A 23,081-nucleotide genomic window follows, 5' to 3' on the forward strand; every position below is an offset into this window, starting at 1 on the left:
CTTTTCCAGTGCCCTAGAAAGGAACCTTTTTTTAACACACCGATACGGCTACTTCACAAGATTTGTCACTAGAAGTGCTTGCAGTCCGCAGAACTGCCACCGACTGAAGACTGAAGACAGATCACAATGGTAAGCATTCTGAACACACCAACACGTCCTGGAGGGACCGACATCAAAAAGAGCCAGCAAACCTGCCGAGCCCGCTGAGCGCTCCTGAAAGTTATCACCACTGAGGATTATCGCTGTAATCCTTCAACAGCCCGCCCTGCACAGTCGCCTACGAAGAATAGATAGCGTGTAACTGCTCTATGAAGCGGTGGCCAGGTTATGGTTATAGAAAAGCCAGGTAAAAACGTGCCACGAGGTATAGCCCAAGCACCACATCAGCATGACAGGCCTCGACACAAACTCACCTGGTTGATTTGAAGCATGTTAAAGCGATATGGACCCAGCTGCTGGATCCCTCACGGCTCCAAAAACTGGAAAACGGAAACGGAGAAATAAAGTTGAGCTTAGCTGGCGATTTCAATGATTAGCACTTGTAACACACATCCCTGATCAAAATCAGGTATAAAATGGAGACTTTCTAGGATGGTAAACATGTTCTCTATCTGCAACGCCCCGTTCGGTAGCCTAGCCACACATGGCTACTGAGCACTTGAAATGTGGCTAATGCAGCCAAGAAAGCAAATTTTTACTTTTCTTTAATATTAACTACGATTTACATAAGCGCATGTGGCTAGTGGCTACCATAACTGGACAGTGCAGATCTAGGCTGAACAAAGCCCCCCCCCCCCCGCCGCCCCCCACCCTGGTTCTAGAGTTCTAAGACAATTCCAGCAAAAGCGAAACTTAAAATGACCTACAAGTTTTTAATATATACTCCCCCATCTCTAACATATACTCAGGTTAATATTTAATATCCTCTCCCCTTGCTCCGATAAGGTGTTAAGAGGCTTTGCTCCCATCCCCTATAAGATAAATTAAGCCTAAAGATGCAACGCACACGTATTCTCTTAGGTGGTACAAGGAGGGCACAGTAAGGTTACCTACCTGGAGACTTGTTTCTGATTTTATTACCATTATAAAAACAGTGTGCACATTAAAATTTCACATAAATGGACTGACAGAGGTCAAAGAGGAGGGGGAGGGGGGGACATCTGTAAAAGTGTCAACAATAAAAAAAATTTTCTCATAAGATTTTCAAAAGGAAAATCACCGATCCTGACACAGCCCAATGTTACATTCGAATTTGTTTCCTTCTGGATCTGACCTCACCATGGTTGTATTTCTTTTCATGTGGCAAATTTCTTGTACACTTAACTTTAAAATATAGGTACCAAAGAAGGGCAATGACACCAAACTTATAAACAAATAAATCATGGGATCTTGTAATGGTAAGTTTACATAAAAAGTAAATTATGGCCCGGCCAACATGGCTCAGTGGTTGAGCATCGACCTATGAACCAGGAGGTCATGGTTTGATTCTTATTCAGGGCACATGCCCGGGTTGCAGGCTCGATCCCAGTGTGGGGCATGCAGGAGGCAGCCGATCAATGATTCTCTCTCATCATTGATGTTTCTATCTCTCTCTCCCTCTCCTTTCCTCTCTGAAATCAATAAAAATATATTTTTAAAAAATAAATTATGTACACAGCCCCCCCAAAAAAATTATCTAAAAAGCAGTAACAGTTTTGATATACAACAAAGTTGTATAATTTATACTTGTGTATACATTATGCTGTAAATTTTAATATTGAACTTTCCCTCAGAAGCAAAGGTTCTTAAGAAACATATATATGCACAGATACATCATATACACACACGTCTATTATAAATGTGTGTGTACATTTGCCTATCATTTTTTCAAAATGACACACTGGGGTCAATTCTAAATGACGTTGGAGGTTTTTAGTATATTTCTTACAATAGTGACCTCAGCATTTTATATCTTACAAGAGAATCATATGTTATAGAAACAGGCCAAACTGAGCAGCAGTGAATTTGAGATAGAGTCCGAGCTCTTCAAGAGGTACCTTCTGAGCCTTGGTAAATTACTAATCACTTTGTGTATTTTTGGGTTCTTTTTCTTTCGTATCTTTTTTTCTTTTTAATCTTTACAAAACAAACTGAAGTCCTTATAGCGGGCAGCCTCTAACAACTGGAAAACAGCAGCTATAACAACGGACAGGTGTCACCTGCCCTGTGTCTCTCACCTGTCTGCTCAGAAGGGAGCCAGCTCACAGTGCCAGCTGCCCTGTGGAGAGGCCCACCTGTCAAAGGTCTGAGGGAGGCCACCAGCCCAGAAGAAACTAGGCCTTCCGCCCAGTACCCTCCTGGGAACTGAATCCTGCCAAGAGCCGCAGGAACCAGCTTGGAAGCAAATCTTCCCCCAGTCGAGCTTTCAGCTGAGACTAAAGCCCCGATGACAGCTTATCTGTACCTTATTATAAGAGACCTGCGCCACAGGCACCCAGATAAGCTGCACCCAGATTTCTGAGGTAATAAATGTTTTAAGCCCTTAATTTCTGGTGTAGTTGTTATGCAGCAATAAATAAGACAGTTTGGTTCAACTCTAAAATTCCATAACCCTATGGTGCTTCAGGTATTAACTAACATATTTAAGTAGGCCAAAAAAGAATTAATTCCCTGAGCAAACGAGTACCATTACAAAATTAAAAAGTGGTAAATTATAAAACTTAAACATGTATATTTTATTCAAAAGATGAAATCATTAAAATGTGTAGCATTACTCAAATTATATTAAAATATACTAGCTATAACTAAAAATACAGACTCATCCAATTTTCTTTTTTTTTAAGTTTATCATTTTAACCATTTTTTCAAATATATTTTATTGATTTTTACAGAGAGGAAGGGAGAGGGATAGAGTCAGAAACATCGATGAGAGAGAAACATTTATCAGCTGCCTCCTGCACACCCTCCACTGGGGATATGCCCGCAAAAAAGGTACATGCCCTTGACCAGAATCGAACCTGGAACCCTTCAGTCCACAGGCCGACGCTCTATCCACTGAGCCAAACCAGTTAGGACTTCATTTTTTAACTAGGAAAAATTCATTTGGAAGTTAAAATGTAAATGAACTACCAAAAGTATCTCAGTGATTTCACATGCCTTACTTTCTAGAATGTAACATTATTTGGTAAGCACTCACCCAAGTGAGAAATCCCATTTTGTTTTTATTTGATGTAAACCTCTACAGCTTACAAATGCTTATCTTTAGAGCTGTATGTGATTCTTCAGTATTCGAATGTGATACCACTGGTGGCTGATTCCAAGCCGTAGGCACAGTAAGACACAGGGGTACATTTTTTTTTTAATTTTCTGATATAAAAAGGTAGTTTTATAAAGAAAAAAATGAAAGCATCACCTAGCTGGCTGGGTTCAGCGGACAGAGCACTGGCCCTCGGCCTGAAGGGTCCCAGGTTCAATTCCGGTCAAGGGCCCGTACCTAGGTTGCAGGCTCGATCCCTGGCCCTGGTTGGGGCATGTGTGGGAGGCAGCCAATCGATGTCTCCATGTTTCTCTCTCTGTGTCTCTTCCCCTCCCTTCCACTCTCTCTAAAAATCAATGGAAAAATATCCTCAGATGAGAATTAAAAAAAAAAAAAAAAAAAAAAAGCCCAGCTGGGTGGCTCAGCATCCACCCAGGAACCAAGAGGCTGGTGGTTCGGATTCTCAGTCCGGGCACAAGCCCAGGTTGCAGGTTTGCGGCTGGATCCCTTGTGGGGGGCGTGTGGGAGGCAGCCAATCAATGATGTTCCTCTCTCTCATTGATGTTTCTCTCTATATATCCTTCTCCCTTCGATCTCTAAAAATCAATAAAAACTTTTTTTAAAAAAAGCACCTATTTGCTTAGAATGGACCTGGCAATTTTAAATATTCTGCAATCCTTTTCTTCACAATAATAATATCAAGATCTGTATACATTAAAACATGAAACTAATATCCACCACAGCACCTGAGAGGTCACTGGGTAACATTCAGAACCTGTTCTTTTTCACAAACAAATTCTATTAAATTTACATCAATATAAAATTTGGGATTCACAACTATACCGTGGACAATTCAAAATGCCCACCGTGACACAACTTTAACAGTTCACTTCTTCTTGAAAGACATGCCTGGTCTATAGTGTCCTATATTTAAAACAATTTGATAAAATATCAAGGTAGTGCATTCCAATTACAGCTAAAGAAACCGATCCCCATGCCTCAAAAATGCCTTACAGGGGTCCCCCGTCAGGCACATTACAACAGGCAGTTTCAGATTCCGACTACTAAATGAAGGCAGTCGGGCTCCGTGGAGAGAGGGCACTGCTCAGTGCGGGAGACTTGCTGCCCGAGAGGATGTCCAAGTCCAGCATGTCTCTGACATTCACTGCTGATAAAACCCACTGCTTTTGATACGAATTACATTTGGCTCATCTGGTAAACTGAAAGGCAGGCTTAAATCTATAAAATCCTCAACAATTAAATACTGCTTTATAAAACAGCAATATTAATCTCCCTATACATTTTTATATCATCATCCATTCCACAATCCTCCCGTAAATGCCTTTTTTGGACAACTTGTAAAGCAAAAGCATGTCCCATCTCCATTCTTAAGACTCCAAACTACTATAAATCTAAATATCAACTCCAAGCTCCTTACTCTAAAAAAGTCATGGGGTCCTTAAACAGTGTTTTAAAAATCTTTTCCACTTTCATTTCTCTTTAAAAGTAGGCATCCCCAAAAAAACTGCTTGTTTTTAAAAAATGACAAGTTAGTATGAATTTTAATATGTCCTAAGAGTCTATGAACGATTCTATGTATATAGATGTCTCACTCCATGAACTTCTCCCATAAAAGTAAATAAATAAAAACACCACCAGCCAAGAAGAAAAGGAAACATTTGTCAGACTCCAATTTTAAATGCTGGGTGCTATATTTTGCCATTTTTTTAAATATATTTTTATTGATTTCAGAGAGAAAGGGAGAGGGAGGAAGAGATAGAAACATTAATGATGAGAAACAATGATAAAAACATCAATTGATCGGCTGCCTCCTGCAGGCCCCCTACTGGCGATGTGTGGGCTCAAGCCTGCAACCCCTGGCATGTGCTCTGATCAGGTTCCCAAGACCACCTGGTTCATAGTTCCACGCTCAACCACTGAGCACACCGCTGGGCTATTTTGCCATTTTTACATTAACTCAATCTTCATCACCTTGGATGTAGGTATTATCCCCATCTTTCCAGAAGTTAGGTTTCTTTCCCATAGTCCATTGCTAGGATTAAAACCCAGTATGGTCTGGTTCAAAGTCCTCTTCTCTTCATTATACATTTAATGATAAACAAAGACTAAACTTAAAGTTTTTCCTGTCACAAAGGGCATGAGCTATAGGACAACATAATGTCAAGGCTCCTCTATAGAATTTTGGTGATTTATTCAAAATCAAATAATTATACATATATAAATTATAATTATTATGGATTCTAGACACTCAACTACTATTTTCTTTAGTACTAAGAAGAGGCAAAAATATACCTATATGATTTGATCGTACTGTGCATCTCTCTATTCAGTCTAATATCAACCAGTCCAATTTTACAATATCTAGATTTTTCCCTCTCTTTCTGACCTGTGCACATAAATAATCAGATACCCAGCACAAAAGGAGACAGAGTAATAGGAGTAAAGAGACTAGCTACAAAACAAAACAAAACATATTGGCCAATTATTACATCTTCCAGAACCTGATCCTAAAACCAGAAAACCATTCAACCTCATTTTGTGTTGCTCATATAATAAAAGGTTTGATGACCATTTTAGATATTTTTGAAATCCTTACCTTTGCTGAAAACCAGACCAAGCCACTCTTTCCTAGAATTCCATTCCCAGTAAGTTAAGTAAGCTAAAATATGCAAGTTATATGGTTTTCCATGTTGTGTATTTAGGAATAAAGAGCCATGATGTATGACACTTATTACCCTCATGGTCCAGGAAAAAGATATTGTGTGTGTGTGTGTGTGTGTGTGTGTGTGTGTGTGATAGAGAGATCAAGTGATAAACGGTAAAGCAGTAACAAGTGCATCTGAGTAAAGGTTACATAAGTGTTCTTTGTACTATGCTTGCTACTTTTCTGCAAGCTTGAAATTATTTCCAAATAAAAAGTTAAAACTTAAAAATTACATGGCATTCTATCTGAAGTTAACCATACATATTTAGATTATACAGCAACAGTTTTACAAATGCAAAGCAAGAGTTTTTAAGGAAAAATAATTAATGATTTTTGAGAAAATATGCACCATATCCTACCAACTAATGTTCTTTTAGTAATAAATTTCAAACGACACTGCCATGTAACAAAACGTGGCAATGGGGACTTGAGTTGAAACCCTAGCAGGGAAAGAAAAAAGCATACACACCCCATAGTTTGGCCTAACTGCTTCCAAAATTTAATACAGGCCTGCTGCAAAATGCAGCAAATCTACAATTCCAGTGATATGTGATCTATCTAGTTTGCAAAAAATATAGACAAACTGAAAAACTTGTCAGATGACAAAACAATCGAGATGCAGAATGTTTTGGTTTTGATGGTTTTATTAAATGTGCCTTTTTCCCCCCATTGCAGCTCAGTTAGAGTATATTTGAACCATCTTAAGAGCAAGGACAGAGAAGAACTATCCTCCAGGAGAAATGTTGCAATCTTTTCCCCCACGAGGTTACTATTACCCTGCCTGCCTATCACAATTTTGATTTCAAGTGTTTACCAGGGTTTCTTAAAACGTAAGGATGCATCAGAAGAGAAGTCAAATATTTTGCTTGGCAAAAGTGCACCAAAATCGTGAAAGCAAACATTCAAAATAAAGGTTTTCAGCTCACAGTGAAATACCTTCACAGGATCATCTCTCCTTTCCGCAGGAACCACCCACTTTAAAATCCTTTAGTACATTCTCCTAATGGAATGGTCCTTCCCTACTCAAGTAGTTCTTAACCTTGGTTTTTTTGTGGTTTTTTTTTTGGGGGGGGGGGTCGGGGGGTTGGGGGCGTCATGGGCTTTCCAAACAGGATTAATCACAAATGCAAAATCCTGCACATATTTGCAGGGACTTCCAGAACCCCGAGGCCATTACCCCCGCCCCCTCGCTAAGAATCGCAGCTCCGTCTCGCCGATAGCCTCTGCAGAACCCCCACCCCAAGCCTGGCTCTCCCGGGAGGGACAGGCGGCGCTGCCCACACACAGAGGATTCGGTAACTGATCTTTGTCTCTTCGCCCAACTCCCTGCACCCGGCAAGGTCACTAGCTGCCAACTACCCCTTTAAGCCGAGCCAGCATCACGGCGGTGGTTCGTAAGAGCCCAGCAGAACTTGCCCGTCATAGGATCTATTTTGTCCCCTCGGCCCCACCTACCTTCCCATTACGGCGTGTTACGTCTTCACCACTTGCCCATTTTACAGAAAGAGCTCCCCACCGCGGCAGCCCCCTGCCCCGCCTCCCCCCGGCGCCCCCCAGGCCCGCTCCCCGCAGACCCTCCCCTCCCCTCCCCCATCCTCCTCTCCTCTCCCCTCCCCTCCCTCTCCCACTCCACCGCCGCACCCGCGGCCCCTCTTCCCGCCGTTCCCACCCGGCCCCCACCACCCCACCTTCCAGCGCCCTCCGTGTAGTTCCAGCCCCCCACGACCCCCACCCCCGGCGCCCCACTTGTGCCGGCCTCCCAGCCTCCTCCCGGCTCCTCCCCTCCCAACACCTGTGTCGTCCCACCTCCTCCACGCACCCCCCCCCCATTCATTCGCCCCCTCCCCGGCTCCCCTGCCCCCACCGGCCTCCTCCCCTCCCCCTCCCGCCAGGAGCGAGCCCGAGGGGGAGGCGCGGGGCAGGGGAGGCCGCGAAGGGGCCGGGTCCCCGGGGTTCGCCGCGCGCCGCGGATCTGCAGGACTCCCCAGCGCCCTCGGTCTCCTCCGCCCGCAGGGCGGAAGTCGGGGCCTCCGGGGCGCCCCCCGGCCGAGTATTTACCTTCTGGCCAGGGACACTTGGCGGACGGCTCCCACATTGGCAAACACTCCAAAGAACTGACCCCGCTCGGCCGCCGCCGCCGCCGGCTTCCACCCCTCGGGCTCCCCGCCCCCAGCCTCCGCCCGCCTCCCCGGCGCTCCCGCCGCGCCCTCCCGGGCCCGCGCCGCGCGCCCCCGCCCCGCGCGCTCCCGGCCTGCCCTCCCCACCTCCCCGCCTCCCCGCCCGCCGGCGCCCGGCGCGGCCATTGTTCGCGGCGCCGCTCCCGCCCCCTGGCGGCCGTCCGGGCCCGCAGCGGCGGCCATTCGGGTGCTGCGGTGCTGGCGCCCGCCGGCTGGGCCCGGGCGCCGGGACCGTTCCCGGGGCCTTGGGAATGAGGGCGCGCGAGTGTTTGGGAGCGCACCCCGTCCGCAGTCTCCTGGTCCCCGGCTCGCGCCCCCCCCCCCCCCGCCCCGAGCACGCGCTGCAAAGGGTGGGCCTAGGGCAGCCGCTGTCACACCTGCGTTGGGCAGCCGCCTCCCCTGCCCGGGGGACACTCAGCTCTTTCTTGACGGCGGTCGGCGCCCGGATTCCCCGCCCGTACCTTCCCCAGGCTCGCCGGCTGCCCCGCTCTGCTCTGCTGGGGACGCGCGACCATCCCGCGTCTGCTCCGGCCGCCGCTGTGCGCCGCTGTGGGATGCCCGGTTAGCGGATCCGGCACCTTCCCAGTCTGGGGCGGGGGGCAGGGAGGGAGCGGGAGGACGAGGTGGGGGGACGGGGAGGGGGTAGTGCCACTGTCTCGTCCAGAAAACACCAATGATGAGTAGTCACCTGTTTTCCAAGATCAGCAACGTGGCCACACATCCTCCTCGACCAAAAAAATCGTACTTGGTCACATGAAAAAGAAGTCCTTGGAACCGAAAATGAGGACCATTTTACAACAGTGCCCTAGATCCTAGATTGTTGAAGCAAGAGTGCCAGAAAACTCAAATTACTTTCTGATTCGTCCTGGTTTTAATGTGGGTTTCTGGTGCCCAGATAACCCCCGTTCAGCCCAAAAAAAATTCCACACTTCATTTAGTAAATGGCACCGAAAATAATCTGACAATAAAGTCCAAAAATATAAATATCCCATGTTTTCACAAACGTATCCATTGGCATTATTATTCCCAGCATCCCTTCCCAATACCAGTTCACCTGGGTGTCTACCAGGCCTGTGATTTCAGCCATCACTGAAAACCAATGGGTGTCTTATCTGCCACTGGGAGATGGTAGCCTGTGGCTAAGAGCAGGAGCACCAGAAGCAGATAAGCAGGCCTGCTCTCTATTTGCCTGTTACTTACCCAATGAGTCAGTTACTCTTTTGTTCCACAGGAGATTACATATGATAACGTGTGTAAATGTGATACTACATACAAAGCCCTTTATGCAGGGCCTGGCATGTGGTAGGTCTCCTGTGCTGAGCTAGGAGCTACCCATGGGTCTCCTCCTAGAACTTTCCCATGCTCCTTCCCCTCTGCACCTCTGCAATCCCTCACACTTACCCTGTGGCATCCTCCCCATATCTGCACCAGACCTTCATCAATGACCCTGCGCTGGGGGTGGGGGGCTGGAACCCCTTGTTCCTCACAGGGGACCCCTGCAGCCTAGAAATCCCAGTCTCAATGTACTTTCTTCTTTCTCTAATTGTAGGACTTCCATTCAGCCACCTTTCAGGCGGTTCTGAATGATGGTTGTTCGGTATTTTACTTGTAATTCTGATGTGGTTGCGGGAGGCAGGGAGTCCCACCATGTACCTACACTGCCATCTTGGTTCTCAAGAACATTGTTTTTAAGCTTGAATCAGCACCTTCAGTTGCTCAAGATATATAGCCTCAGTGCATGGAATCACCTAGATGACAATCTGCATATAAATTGAGGATCTCAAGATTTTACTTTAAAACGAAGTATTTGCATAGGGATTGAAAATAATGGACAATTAAAGAGGAGTGGTCCTATTGGCAGCTGATTAAAACAGAGCAACTAATTTATCCATGAATCATATATATATATACGATGAGAGAGAATCACTGATAGGCGAGCTCCTGTACATCCACACTGGGGATGGAGCCTGCAACCTGGGCATGTGCCCTGACAAGGAATCGAATAATGACCTCCCGGTTCATAGGTCGACAGGTCAACGCTCAATCAGTGAGCCAAGCCACCTGGACTCCATGCATCTTTAATAGCAGTCAAATATTCAACCATCAGAAAAAAAATAGTGCTTTCAACTTTGTGGTCAGTTTAAGCAATTTGAATGGGACAGATTCCAGAGTCCAAACCATAATTTCTCCTTTAGCTATGCCATCTGTCTTATTACATCCTTTTCTTGGTATCTATTTTCCTGTAAAATTCATTTAGCCCCCAGTCCCCACCATATAATATACTTTCCTTTATATGCTTATATTTGAACATATATTTATTGCTACACAATATTTGTTTCTTCTAGTATACCTTCAGCTCTTTGAAGACAAGAACAATGACTTCCTCATGTTTGCTTCTGTTGCATCGAGCACAGTGTCTATATGGTCATTAATAAATGCTGGTTGAATAAATGGATTAGTGAATTTGACAAACATTTATTGAGTGCTGCTGGGAAGGAAAATTTTTTCCTCCACCCTTCTTTTAGCTGGTCTAATAATTAAAATGACATGGGACAGATTAAGAGGAGAAAAAGCAATTTAATTACTTACATAAGGGAGCCCCTTGAAAACATGAGACCCAAGGCAAGGCTGGTCATTGAGGTTGATAATGCCATCCTGAGTTAAGGAATGGGATAAGGGCCTGGAGCTTCAAAGGGAGAGAGTATTTCCCAGGACAGTAAGAAGAGCAGATGTGTCGGCAATTCCATGTTTGCCCTGCCGTACAGGTAAGGCATTCAGATCAAAGTTATCTCTGGTAATAGCTCTCTTTCTGGACCAGGCCCTCCATCTAAATTCTTTTAGTAGTTAAGGCAGATAGAAGAGTCTTTCTTGAGTCTGCTGAGTCTTGATTGCCTTCAGTTCAAAATAATCCACAAACCAAAGTGGCATATTTGGGGGTCACATATCTGCTCCCCTGCTACTATATGCCAAGGACTGTTTGTGGCCCGGGGGTATATAGCAATAAAATAAAACCTGCAAAGTCTTTGCCCTCCTACATAGAAAGGGAGTGGACTGACAATTCTCAGGGGGAAAGGGGTGTGGGGGATGCGGAAAGAGACTGGACAAAAATCGTTCACCTATGGATGAGGATAGGGACAGAGAGCTAGAAACTTTGATGAGAGAGAAACATCAATCAGCCGCCTCCTGCACACCCCCCACTGGGGATGTGCCCACAACCAAGGTACATGCCCTTGACCAGAATCGAACCGGGGACCCTTCAGTCCACAGTGAGGGGGAGGTAAGGGCAGAGGGTGGGGTGGGAACCGGGTGGAGAGGAGCTATGGGGGGAAAAAAGAGGAACAGTTGTAATAATCTGAACAATAAAGATTTTAAAAAAATAAATAAAAACTTTGCTTAAAAAAGTGAATGCAGGATAAAATGCATGTAGCTCTTTTTTTAATTAAAAAAAAAAGTCTTTGCCCTCCTGGAACTTACAGAGGAATGAATTAATGAATGAGTGAGTGAGTGAAATAAACACTTCCAAATCCTTTACCTCTTGGAGTACCATTCTGGATATTCCTAATGTATTTGTGTATTCACTAACGAATTGATTGCTTAGAATTAAATAATTTCCCATAATAATGATGTTTTTTCCAAAACATCAGCTGTCTACACACTGTACTAAAAAACAGCAGAAATAAATTACACTACAAATATCATCATTGAGAGCAAGGAAACAAAATTTTATTTAATAAACTGTACAAAGATTCTTTTAAGTTTTATGAAACATAGTGTTCAACATATTTTTTAAATTTTCTTATTGATGTTTAGAGAGAGGAAGGGAGAGGGAGAGAGAGAGAGAAACATTGATCGGCTGACTTCTGCATGCCCCTGCCAGGGATCTGGCTGCAACCCTGGCATGTGTCCTGACCAGGAATCAAACCAGCAACCTTTCAGTGCATGGGACAACACCAACCAACTGAGCCACACCGGCCAGGCTCAACAGATATTTTTCAATAAAAAAAATAGGAAACCAATTATATTTATACTGACTTTTCCTTCATATCTATCATCTGCTCTCTAAATATCTCAACTTGTGGGAAGTGGGGGGGGGGGGGGGGGCGCTACATCTACACTTTCCACCATGCCAGAAATTTGATTCAACTATATTCAAATATCTTTATTCGAATTTATTGGCTAAGTCTCCATTTCAAAATAATTAAAATACAAGATAAGCCCTGACCGGTTTGGCTCAGTGGATAGAGCGTCGGCCTGCGGACTGAAGGGTCCCGGGTTCGATTCCGGTCAAGGGCATGTACCTTGGTTGTGGGCACATCCCCCACTGGGGGATGTGCAGGAGGCGGCTGATCGATGTTTCTCTCTCATCGATGTTTCTAACTCTCTGTCCCTCTCCCTTCCTCTCTGTAAAAACCAATAAAATATACTTTAAAAAATAAAATAAAATAAAATAAAATACAAGATAAGATAGCTTTACAATCTGCTTTCTCATCTCAGTCTGTTTTATCATCTATAAGTTGGGTTATTTTACTGAATGTGTACTGTAGGGTTCAGGAAGAGCCACCCCAAGATGTGCCTCCGTGATATGCAGATTATTTTGAACTAAAGGTAACAGAGACCCTGGGGGCACAAGAGAAATTTGCCTGTCATAAGAAATCACCAGAAATAACTTTGTATGCGCTACCTCCATGGCAGGGCAAACTATTAACTATTGAATATCTCCTCTTCTTACCCTCCTCCAATGACCCTTTGAAGACCTGAGGCACCTGACCTCATCCTTCGCTCAGAATGCCACATAGCCATGGCCAGTGTGGCTCAGTGGTAGATCGTAGGCCAAAGCACCAAAAGGTCTCAGGTTCAATTCCCAATTAGGGCACATGCCTGGATTGCGGGCTTGATCCCCAGCAGGGGGTGTGCAGGAGGCAGCTGATCAATGATTCTCACCATTGATGTTCCTATCTCTCTCTCCCTCTCCTTTTCTCTCTGAAATCAATTCCATATATCCTCAGGTGAGGATTTTAAAAAATGCCAGCGATGCCTCATTTTAACTTTCTGTCCCTGACCCTCTCATGTTGGTGGGGCCTCTCACTCGCCCAGGTACTATTAGGTGGGGTTCCTATATAATAAATTTGGTTCCTTTTCTGTGTTAATCTGTCTTATATAGATGTAATTACTAGACCAGCAGAAAGAACACTGTGGGGGAGGTGTCTTCCCCCCCTACAATACTTGCTTATACTGCTTTTATCTATAGTACAAAATACTCACAGAAAGCATTCTTCTATTCAGTGGGCTTTCTTCCAGCCTAGCTTCTTCTTCTCTCTTTTGAATGCAATGACCCAATTTATTATCATCATCATCATTATTATTGCTATAATGATCGACACAATTTTAACATAATTTATTTTCATTTTGTTTATGCTTAATCTGAGAAGTTCTTTCCAGATCTCTGGTTACCTTAGCTTTGCCTAGTAGAGTTTCGGGGGGCAGGGGTAGAATTTGTTTTGTTTCATGCATTTCATTAGTTTTTAAGGATGGAAGAGTATGGTATGAAGATATAAGAAATATTTATTTTGGTGTTTGTCCAGGCTTCCTATCATAGAGTTCCTAAAACCCTTGTAATTTTCTAAGTGATTTGTTATAATATTTGGGTTTTGTTCCAAGCTCCTGAAATAGCCACAGAATAATAAAGGTGAAAGTGTTTTCCCCTGGTGGGTGTGGTTCAGTTGGTTGAGCTTAGTCCTGTGCACCAAAAGGTCACCGGTTCGATTCCGGAACAGGGCACATACCCAGGTTTAGTGTACAATTCCAAAAAATCAGAGAATTGGTGGGTGGTGTGGAAAAGCATTCCAGAGAGAAAATCTGTAATTTGGTTTTATTTCACCATGTTTAAACTAAATTTATAATACTTTCCTTTGAATCATATATTTTTGACAAAGCCTAGAAATGTGCCTTGTTTGTAATTATTTAATTTCCTTGTAACGGAAATATATGTGTAACATTTTTTAAAAATGTTTTTATTGATTTTTTAAAGAGAGAAGAAGAGAGAGAGAAACGTTGATGACAGAGAAACATCAACATACACTGAGTGGCCAGATTATTATGATCTCTGAATGCATAATAATCTGGCCACTCTGTGTGTGTGTGTGTGTGTGTGTGTGTGTGTGTGTGTGTGTGTATATATATATATATATATATATATATATATATATATATATATTAGAGGCCTGGTGCATGAATTCGTGCATGGGTGGAGTTCGGCCAGCCTGGCCAGGGGGATGGAACATGGGCGGTTGGCCGGCCTGCCTGCTGGCTGAATTCCTGGTCAAGGGGACAATTTACATATTAGCCTTTTATTATATAGGATACACACTGAGTGGCCAGGTTATTATGCGTTCAGAGATCATAATAATCTGGCCACTCAGTGTATATTGGCTGCCTCCTGCATGCCCCAACTCTGGGATTGAGCCTGCAACTCAGGCATGTTCCCGGACTGTGAATTGAACCAGCGACCTGCTGGTGACTCAACCATTCAGCCACACCAGCCGGGCTACAATATTATTTTTTAATTTTTATTTATTGATTGATTTGAGAGAGGGAGGGAGGAAGAGAGAAAAAGAGAGAGAGAGAGAGAGAGAGAGAGAGAGAGAGAGAGAGGGAGAGAGAGACCCATTGCTCTACCTATATATGCACTTGCACTCTTTGGTTGATTCTTGTGTGTACCTTGACCTGGGATCGAACCCACAACCTTGCTGTATCTGGAAGATGCTCTAACCCAGTGGTCGGCAAACTGCGGCTCGCGAGCCACATGCGGCTCTTTGGCCCCTTGAGTGTGGCTCTTCCACAAAATACCACGCCTGGGCGAGTCTATTTTGAAGAAGTGGCGTTAGAAGAAATTTAAGTTTAAAAAATTTGGCTCTCAAAAGAAATTTCAATCGTTGTACTGTTGATATTTGGCTCTGTTGACTAATGAGTTTGCCGACCACTGCTCTAACCAAATGAGCTACCCAGTCAGGGCTAAATACGTAACATTTCTAAACAGGGTGGGAGGGAAGGTAGGTATATCTTTTTTTTTTTTTTTATTGATTTTTTTACAGAGAGGAAGGGAGAGGGACAGAGAGTTAGAAACATCGATGAGAGAGAAACATCCATCAGCTGCCTCCTGCACACTCCCTACCGGGTATGTGCCCGCAACCAAGGTACATGCCCTTGACCAGAATCGTACCTGGGACCCTTCAGTCTGCAGGCCAACGCTCTATCCACTGAGCCAAACCAGTTAGGGCTAGGTATATCTTTTTAAGTAAGTTGTTACCTTTTAATTGTAACTATTTTGAGAAACATCATCTTAGCACTCACCTCTCAATTTTTTCTTATTGTCCCCTCCTTTTCAAAGGACTTCATGATTGATCCAACATTCTCCCTTCATATTTATAAAGGAAGAAAAAAAAAACTGAACTTTGCAGCTACTGACACCTGCTAATTCTTTCCTCTCTTTGGTAGTTGTCAATGGCATTCTGAGTTAGTAAGTTATTGCAGTGTAATAAGCCATCCCAGAATTTAATGGTTTATTTTTTTTAATTATATATATACTAGTGATCTGGTGCACGAATTCGTGCACATTGAAAGGAAATTAATTAAAAGAAATATTTTAATCTCACTATTCGCCCTTTCTCTAGAATAGAAGTGTCAACCAAATTCACAATCGACAATGACAGATCGAAACACACACGTGTGGTTGGCGCCAGCGAGAGCTTTATATATATAGATAAACTTGCTTAATTAGACCTGCTTTCTGATTTAGCTAAACTTTTTCCAGCCCAGTGAAGCACCCAACTTCTCTTTCAGGTAATTGTCAGCAACACAGCTGTAAATATCAACACAAAGCAGATTATTATTGTAGATCACGCAGGGAGAACAAAGGGTAAAATATTTAACTGCAGCAGTGTTTGACTATATTTTGTGCAGTGAGAAAACCTGAAGTCATTTTCAAGGTCCACCATTTCTTTTTTTTTTTTAATATATTTTATTGATATTTTACAGAGAGGAAGGGAGAGGGACAGAGAGCTAGAAACATCGATGAGAGAGAAACATCGGTCAGCTGCCTCCTGCACACCCCTCACTGGGGATGTGCCCGCAACCAAGGCACACGCCCCCGACTGGAATCGAACCTGGAACCCTTCAGTCCACAGGCCGACGCTCTATCCACTGAGCCAAACCGGTTTCGGCAAGGTCCACCATTTCTTACTTCTTTTCAGTCGGGTCAAGTTTCTAAGCTTTCTAAATCTCTGTTTTCTGGCTAATGAAAAGAAAATAGGATTCCACCGAGTCTTCTATCTACTCTGGAACTTCTGTGAGGATCAAATGAGATGAGGCATGGGAAAACGCTTCACAGACATTTGGTTAAAGTGTAAAATGTTTCCACCTGTGTTCCTGGGCTGAAGAAACTCCAAGGAGGCTCGTAGCTAGGGAGAGGAAGCCAGGTGTGGCTACGTGATGTCATTACCCGGCACCCACAGCCACTGTTTCTGGGCTGGGCTGGGCTGTGGGCTGCATTTTGCACCATGGGGTCTCGACATTGTCCGCTGTGATTTGGAGGGCTCCGGGGTGGTGGCGGGGCCTGTGACCCACTTGGGGGAGGCCACGTGTTGCTTTGTCGGTGCCAGGTCCATGGTGCCGTTTCTCTGTAAATGGCCAGTGCGCATCACAGCAGCTCCTGCGTTGAGCGTCTGCCCTCTGGTGGTCAGTGTGCGTCATAGCTACTGGTCAGATGGTCAGACACTTAGCATATTAGTCTTTTATATATATAGATGTTAGAGAGAAAGGGAGAGGGAGAGAGTGATAGAAACAACCGTGATGGGAGAGAATCATTGACCGGCTGTCGCTTGCACACCCCACACCAGGAATCCAGCCCACAATCCAGGCATATGCCCTGACCAGGAATCAAACCATGACCTCCTGGTTCATAGATCGACACTTAACCATTGGGCAACACCGGCTGGGCCAGAATATAAGTAAGTGGTTTAAAACAACAGCAATGTATTTAGTTCAGGCAGTCCAAGCCAGGCTCAGTAGCTTGTCCCTGCTTTGTGCAATGTCAGCAAGGCCAGCGCACAGGCTGGGGGCCAAACCATTTAAGGGTGCACTCATATCTGTGGCTGATGCTGGCTGGCCGTGGGGACCTCAGGGAGCTGTCAGCCAGAACACCTACCTGTGGCCTCTCTGTAGCTGCGTGGCTTCCTCACAGCACAGTGGCTGGGTTCCAAGAGACAGGAAGTCAAAGACACTCATTTCTGAAGGCCTGGGCCCAAAAGGTGGCAGAGATAAGCTGTGAATCGTGCCATTTTGGTCAAGTAGTCACAGGGTCCAGAGAGACCCCCCCGGGAGGCATGTGGAAGAATTTTGGGGTCACATCTAAGACACCACACATTCTCTGAGATGTATCACCTCGTCTTCCTGTACTGCTCCTGGGTTAGGAGCAGTGACACCGCGTTTCTTTCCTTGGCTACCTGGGACTGCAGGAGTCATGCAGCTGACTGCGCATCTAACACTGCCTCGCGCGAAAGAAACTGCACTCCTGAGCTATGGGGATTACAGAGACCAGGTTCCAGCGGACCCGCAGAATCTGCTTCTCCAGGCCACTCTCCTCCCCCAGGGAGGCTTTGAGCAAGTGAGGAGGAGATGAGGGGTGAGCTGGAAGCTGGAGGACTCTGCCAAGGGGTGCCGTGAATGGCCACCGGTAGTTAAGTCAACCCCTGGCCCCTTCCTTCCCCAGAGGTGGGGGTTGGCAGTGTGAGGCTGAAAGTGCCAACCCTCAGGCATGTCTTGGCTTTTTCTGTGAACAGTCCCCACCCGAAGCTAGCTAGGGGCCCCAGCAAGCAGCCATCTCCTCAGCACCCCCAAAGACACTCATCGCTCTGGAGATTCTAAAGGTCTTAGAAGCTCGTGTGTAAATGTTAGAACAAAAGCCCTAGCCGGTTTGGCTCAGTGGATTGAGCGTCGGCCTGTGGACTGAAGGGTCCTGGGTTCAATTCCAGTCAAGGGCACAGGCCCGGGTTGTGGGCTCGATCCCCAGTAGGGAGCATGCAGGAGGCCGCCAATCAATGATTCCCTCTCATCATTGATGTTTCTCTCTCTCTCTCCCTCTCCCCTCCTCTCTGAAATCAATAAAAATTATATTTTAAAAATTTGGAATAGCGCTGGTAGATTTGGCTCAGTGGCTAGAGCGTCGACCTACAGACTGAAGGGTCCATGTTCGATTTCAGTCAAGGGCACATTCCCGGGTTGCGAGCTCGATCTCCAGTAGGGGGTGTGCAGGAGGCAGCCGATCAATGATTCTCTCTCATCAGTGATGTTTCTATCTCTCTCTCCCTCTCCCTTCCTCTCTGATATCAATAAATATATCTTAAAAAACAAACACACACACTCATCACTACATCCTGACAGGTCACAATTTCCCAATGCTTCCTTTAGTGGCAGTTTCAATAAATACTGCCAGAATGACCCCTAATTCCCAGAATACAAAGCCAGAAGCCATCAGAAACAGGATTAACAATTACCAAGTACAGAAACCTTGACCGATGGATTCTCAAATTCCAGACCAGAAAGAGAACTGATTCAGAATATCCTGTGCTGTAACCCCATGGAATTATTTGGACTGACATTAATAGATTTTATGTGAGGAATGGGTTATTTTATTAGATACGGTTAAGAAGCTGTGAGTTCCACGAAGTTTCTTTACTGCAGAATTTGCAGAACCTTTCTCTGCCACTACAGATGGAGTTTTCAAGAAGGGATATGGTATGCTCTGTTTCCCAAACTCATTTGACCACAGGAACTTTTTGGCAGGGAGCACATCCATGGAGAACATTTGGGGAAACATTAAGGCACAATGGGAGATCAAGCAGAGGGACTCTGCCTGTAGATGGAGCTAAAGGCTCCCTTAGAGTCCCAGCTAGGAATTGGAAAAGAACATTCCCTCCCTCCCCCATATCTTTACTCATCACCTGATCATCTATAATAATAAAGGTGTAATATGAGGGGCAATGAAACAGGCAGGCAGAGGCAGTTAGGGGTGATCAGGCAGGCAGGTGAGCAGTTGGGGCGATCAGGCAGGCAGAGTGGTTAGGGGTGATCAAGCAGGCAGGAGAGTGGTTAGGGGTGATCAAGCAGGCCGGCAGGCAAGCGGTTAGGAGCCAGTGGTCCCGGACCACTCCCTGTGCACGAATTTCATGCACCGGGCCTCTAGTTTCTTATAATAAACTATTTTTTAGAGTAGTTTTAGGTTCACAGCAAAATTGCATGAAAAGTACAGAGATTTCTCATATACCCTCTGCCCCCACACAAGCATAGCCTCCCCCCCATTATCAACATGTGCCAACAGAGTGGCACATTTGTGACAACTGATAAACCTACCCTGACAACGGACACATTAGGGCTCATTGTTTGTGTTGTACTTTGTATGGGTTTGGCCAAATGTATGACGACATATATTTGTCACCAACTGGTCACATTTTTATAGGTCTTGATCTCATTCTCTAATAGTTGTATTTTCTTAATTCTAAGATCTAAAATGTCATTTTGAAAGGAGCACTGGTGCCGAAACCGGTTTGGCTCGGTGGATAGAGCGTCGGCCTGCGGACTGAAAGGTCCCAGGTTCGATTCCGGTCAAGGGCACGTACCTTGGTTGCGGGCACATCCCCAGTGGGAGGTGTGCAGGAGGTAGCTGATCGATGTTTCTCTCTCATCGATGTTTCTAGCTCTCTATCCCTCTCCCTTCCTCTCTGTAAAAAATCAATAAAATATATATATAAAAAAAAGAAAGGAGCACTGGTGGCCCAATGTCTAAAAGGATAGATTTCAATGCTTTAAAGGATTAGCAAACTACAGCCTGGGGGTCAAAAATGACCTGCTGCCTGTTTTTGTAAATAAGTGTATTGTGAATGCAGCCATGCTCTTTCATTAGGGATTGTCCACCACTGCTTCTATTACACATCTGCAGAGTTGAGACTGTAGGGGTTCCCCCCCCTCCCCCAAATCTGGCTTTTTATAGAAATAGTTTGCCGGTAGCCATTAGTTAAAAGAGAAATGAAAGGTCATGTTAGCTCAGCACTCAAATACTATATGTATATGCCTTTTTCAAAGTCAGATTTCAATGAATTTTGCTAATCTGATTGAAACAATGCAATTAGTTATATTTTGTGTCTTTTAACCATCTCTGTGTACAGGCATACCTTTTTTATTGCACTTTGCCTTATTTCACTTCACAGATACGGCGTTTTTAAAAAATTGAATGTTTGTGGCAACCCTGCATCGAGCAAGTCTATTGGCGCTGTTTTCCCAACATAATTTGTTCACTTTGCATCTCTGTCACATTTTGGAAGTTCCTGGCAATTTGTCAAACTTTTTCATCATCATTATTTTTTTATAAATACATTTTTTTAAATATATTTTATTGATATTTTTACAGAGAGAGGAAGGGAGAGAGGGATAGAGAGCTAGAAACATCGATGAGAGAGAAACATCGATCAGCTGCCTCCTGCACACCTCCCACTGGGGATGTGCCCGCAACCAAGGTACATGCCCTTGACCAGAATCGAACTCGGGACCCTCCAGTCCGCAGGCCGACGCTCTATCCACTGAGCCAAACCGGTTTCGGCTCAACATCATTATTATTATACTTGCCTGACAACCAGGCAGGAAACTGAAGATTTTTCGGGAGAACCTTGTAACCTGGTTGCCTGCAAGAGAAACAACATGTAGACCCTGTTGGAGTCACCCGACAACAGCAACGACAATCAGGCTCCCCTATGATGCTACAGTATGTCCTGCCAGAGGAGCCACATCCAGGCCTGGAGACCAGTCAGCTCCCAGTGCCCCCAGGCAAGGAGAAAGCATCTGATGTGGAAGACAGAGACCAAAAATGTTGTAAATTTAAAGAAGACAAAAATGAAAGGAAAAAGAAGTAGCGACAATGCCGGACCAAGCAGAGTCTGCGCTGAGATGGCCAGCCAAACACTGCAGTGGCTGGGCTGGGAAGCCAGAGCTGTCCGGGACCCTCCCAGGCCCACCATTGGGAGAGAATCTGCTTGTAAAATAAAGCCAAGCAGAGCTGGGAGGTGCGGGAGGGTCTCAACTACCCTTTGAGCCCTGCCTCCTGCTAATCTGAAGCCAGTGCCAACCTTAACTCTCCAGTTTCATAAAACAACATCCCTTCAGCTTCAGGTAGTTCAAGTGCAAACAAACATAACCCTAAGGCAAGGCCAAGGCCAGTGTGCAATGTGCAGAAGGGAGAGTGTTTACAAACATGAAAAGTACTCCAATCTGAAAAATATATATACTCTAATCTGAAATTTCTTGTTGATGACTGGGGAGATCTGACACTGGTCTTAAAACAATTCTTTCAACTAAAATTCTGTATTAAGCTGAAACAGAAATTGTATTTCCTCTTAATTTTCAGTTAGTGGTGTACATTATTTCCTCTTTTTGCAGGAGAATTAAAATGTATAGCCCTAGCCGGTTTTGCTCATTGGATAGAACATCAGCCCTCAGACTGAAGGATCCCAGGTTCGATTCTGGTCAAGGGCACATATCTAGGTCATAGGCTTGATCCCCAGCCCCCATTGGGGTGTATGTGGGAGGCAGCCAATACATGTGTCTCTCTCACATTGATGTTTCTCTCTCTGTGTCTCTACCCCTCTCTCTAAAAATCAATGGAAAAATATCCTCAGGTGAGGATTAACAACAAAAATAATTTCTTGGTACGTTTTGCTCTCATTCCTTGGCTGCATTCTCCCCTCCAAGTATTTTCACTTCTGATGCTGAGTTGCAGCTGAAAATTACTTTGTCTCCCACCCTGGATTGATAGGTGAAAGGGAAGTCACACTGCTTGTGACCTAAGGAACTTGGAAGTGAGTTAAAACTGTCATCCTTGAAGCTGTCTCAGTGTCAGAATCATCTGGGGGAGCATTATTCCCCCCAAATATACTTCTGGCTCCATTCCAAATCGTACCAGGAGGAGATTGAGTTGAATTGACTTAACACTCAGCAGTGCTATACTGAACACTTCTTTCTTTCTTGACAAGACAGGATATAAAACATTATCTCTTTACTTTCTGGCACTGGCAGGCATGGATGAGCTCATGAGAGTCTCTTCAGCTTTGTGAACAGAGGAACACTTTGGCCAGGTCCATGTTTGCACTAAGATGTGATTTCAAGAATATCAAGATGAGAATGAGGGGAAATTCTGTTTGAAAAGTTCAGGACTTTTGTTAATCATGAACGTTTGTTGAATTCCTGATCCACAGCAGGCAATATGCAAGCAACTGGGATAAAGAAGTAAAAAGAGCACTGGCCGGTGTGGCTCAGTGGTTGAGCGTCGTCCCATGCACCAAGAGGTCACTGGTTTGATTCCCAGTCAGTACACATGCCCGGGTTTTGGGCTCGATCCCCAGTAGGGTGTGTGCAGGAGGCAACTGATCCATGTTTCTTTCTCATTATCCTTCTCTCTCTCCCCCCCTTTCTCTCTCTAAAATTAATAAAATCATTTTTAAAAAAAGTAAAAAGATATTATTTTTTACGTCAAGTTCAAAGTCAAGTAAATTTCCATGACTTAAGTCAAATTTCCAGGGGTACTGTTATTTTTATTCTTGTTAAATTGTATGTATTGATACTCAGTTCTTATGTACTACAGAAGGCTATGTTCTCTAAAAATTCTCTTCTGATATAGAAACTGCATTAAGATCTAGGAACTGTCACTAAAGAACTTTAATAGTACTTCTTGGGAAAAATTATGCTCAAGCAAAGTTACAATGTCTTCTCCCAGTCTAAATCTGTAAGAGATTGCCTTGCGTCTATTCAGATTCCTGAGCGGGCCATCAGGGACAATTACCCCTGTCAAACTGGCCTTATCGCTGCCTGTCCCTAGACACAAGAAATCCAAAGTGGCCCGGTG

General features: G+C 44.6%; 1 protein-coding gene across 22 annotated transcripts in view; it reads right to left on the reverse strand.

The window, feature by feature from the left end:
* Positions 1–8,869, reverse strand: part of STAU2 (staufen double-stranded RNA binding protein 2) — a 244,914-nt gene extending 236,045 nt beyond the window's left edge. For 4 of the 22 annotated variants that reach the window (XM_080647151.1, XM_080647140.1, XM_080647137.1 and 1 more), the window contains exons 1-2: positions 8,019–8,138; positions 414–479 (exon numbers count right to left, since the gene is read on the reverse strand). Coding sequence is in view for 6 of the 22 variants with exons in the window: in XM_080647146.1 (XP_080503272.1) it covers positions 414–431 (18 nt within the window). In the remaining 16 variants the exon portion in view is untranslated. Of the gene's footprint in view, positions 1–413; positions 480–7,415; positions 7,502–8,018; positions 8,154–8,598 lie in introns of those variants that run through there. The other 18 variants (XM_080647141.1, XM_080647152.1, XM_080647145.1 and 15 more) reach the window with 15 other exon arrangements.
* Between the last annotated feature and the right edge of the window lie 14,212 nt (positions 8,870–23,081).

This window comes from Plecotus auritus, assembly GCF_963455305.1.
Source record: "Plecotus auritus genome assembly, chromosome: 11".
NCBI classification, from domain to species: Eukaryota; Metazoa; Chordata; class Mammalia; order Chiroptera; family Vespertilionidae; genus Plecotus; species Plecotus auritus.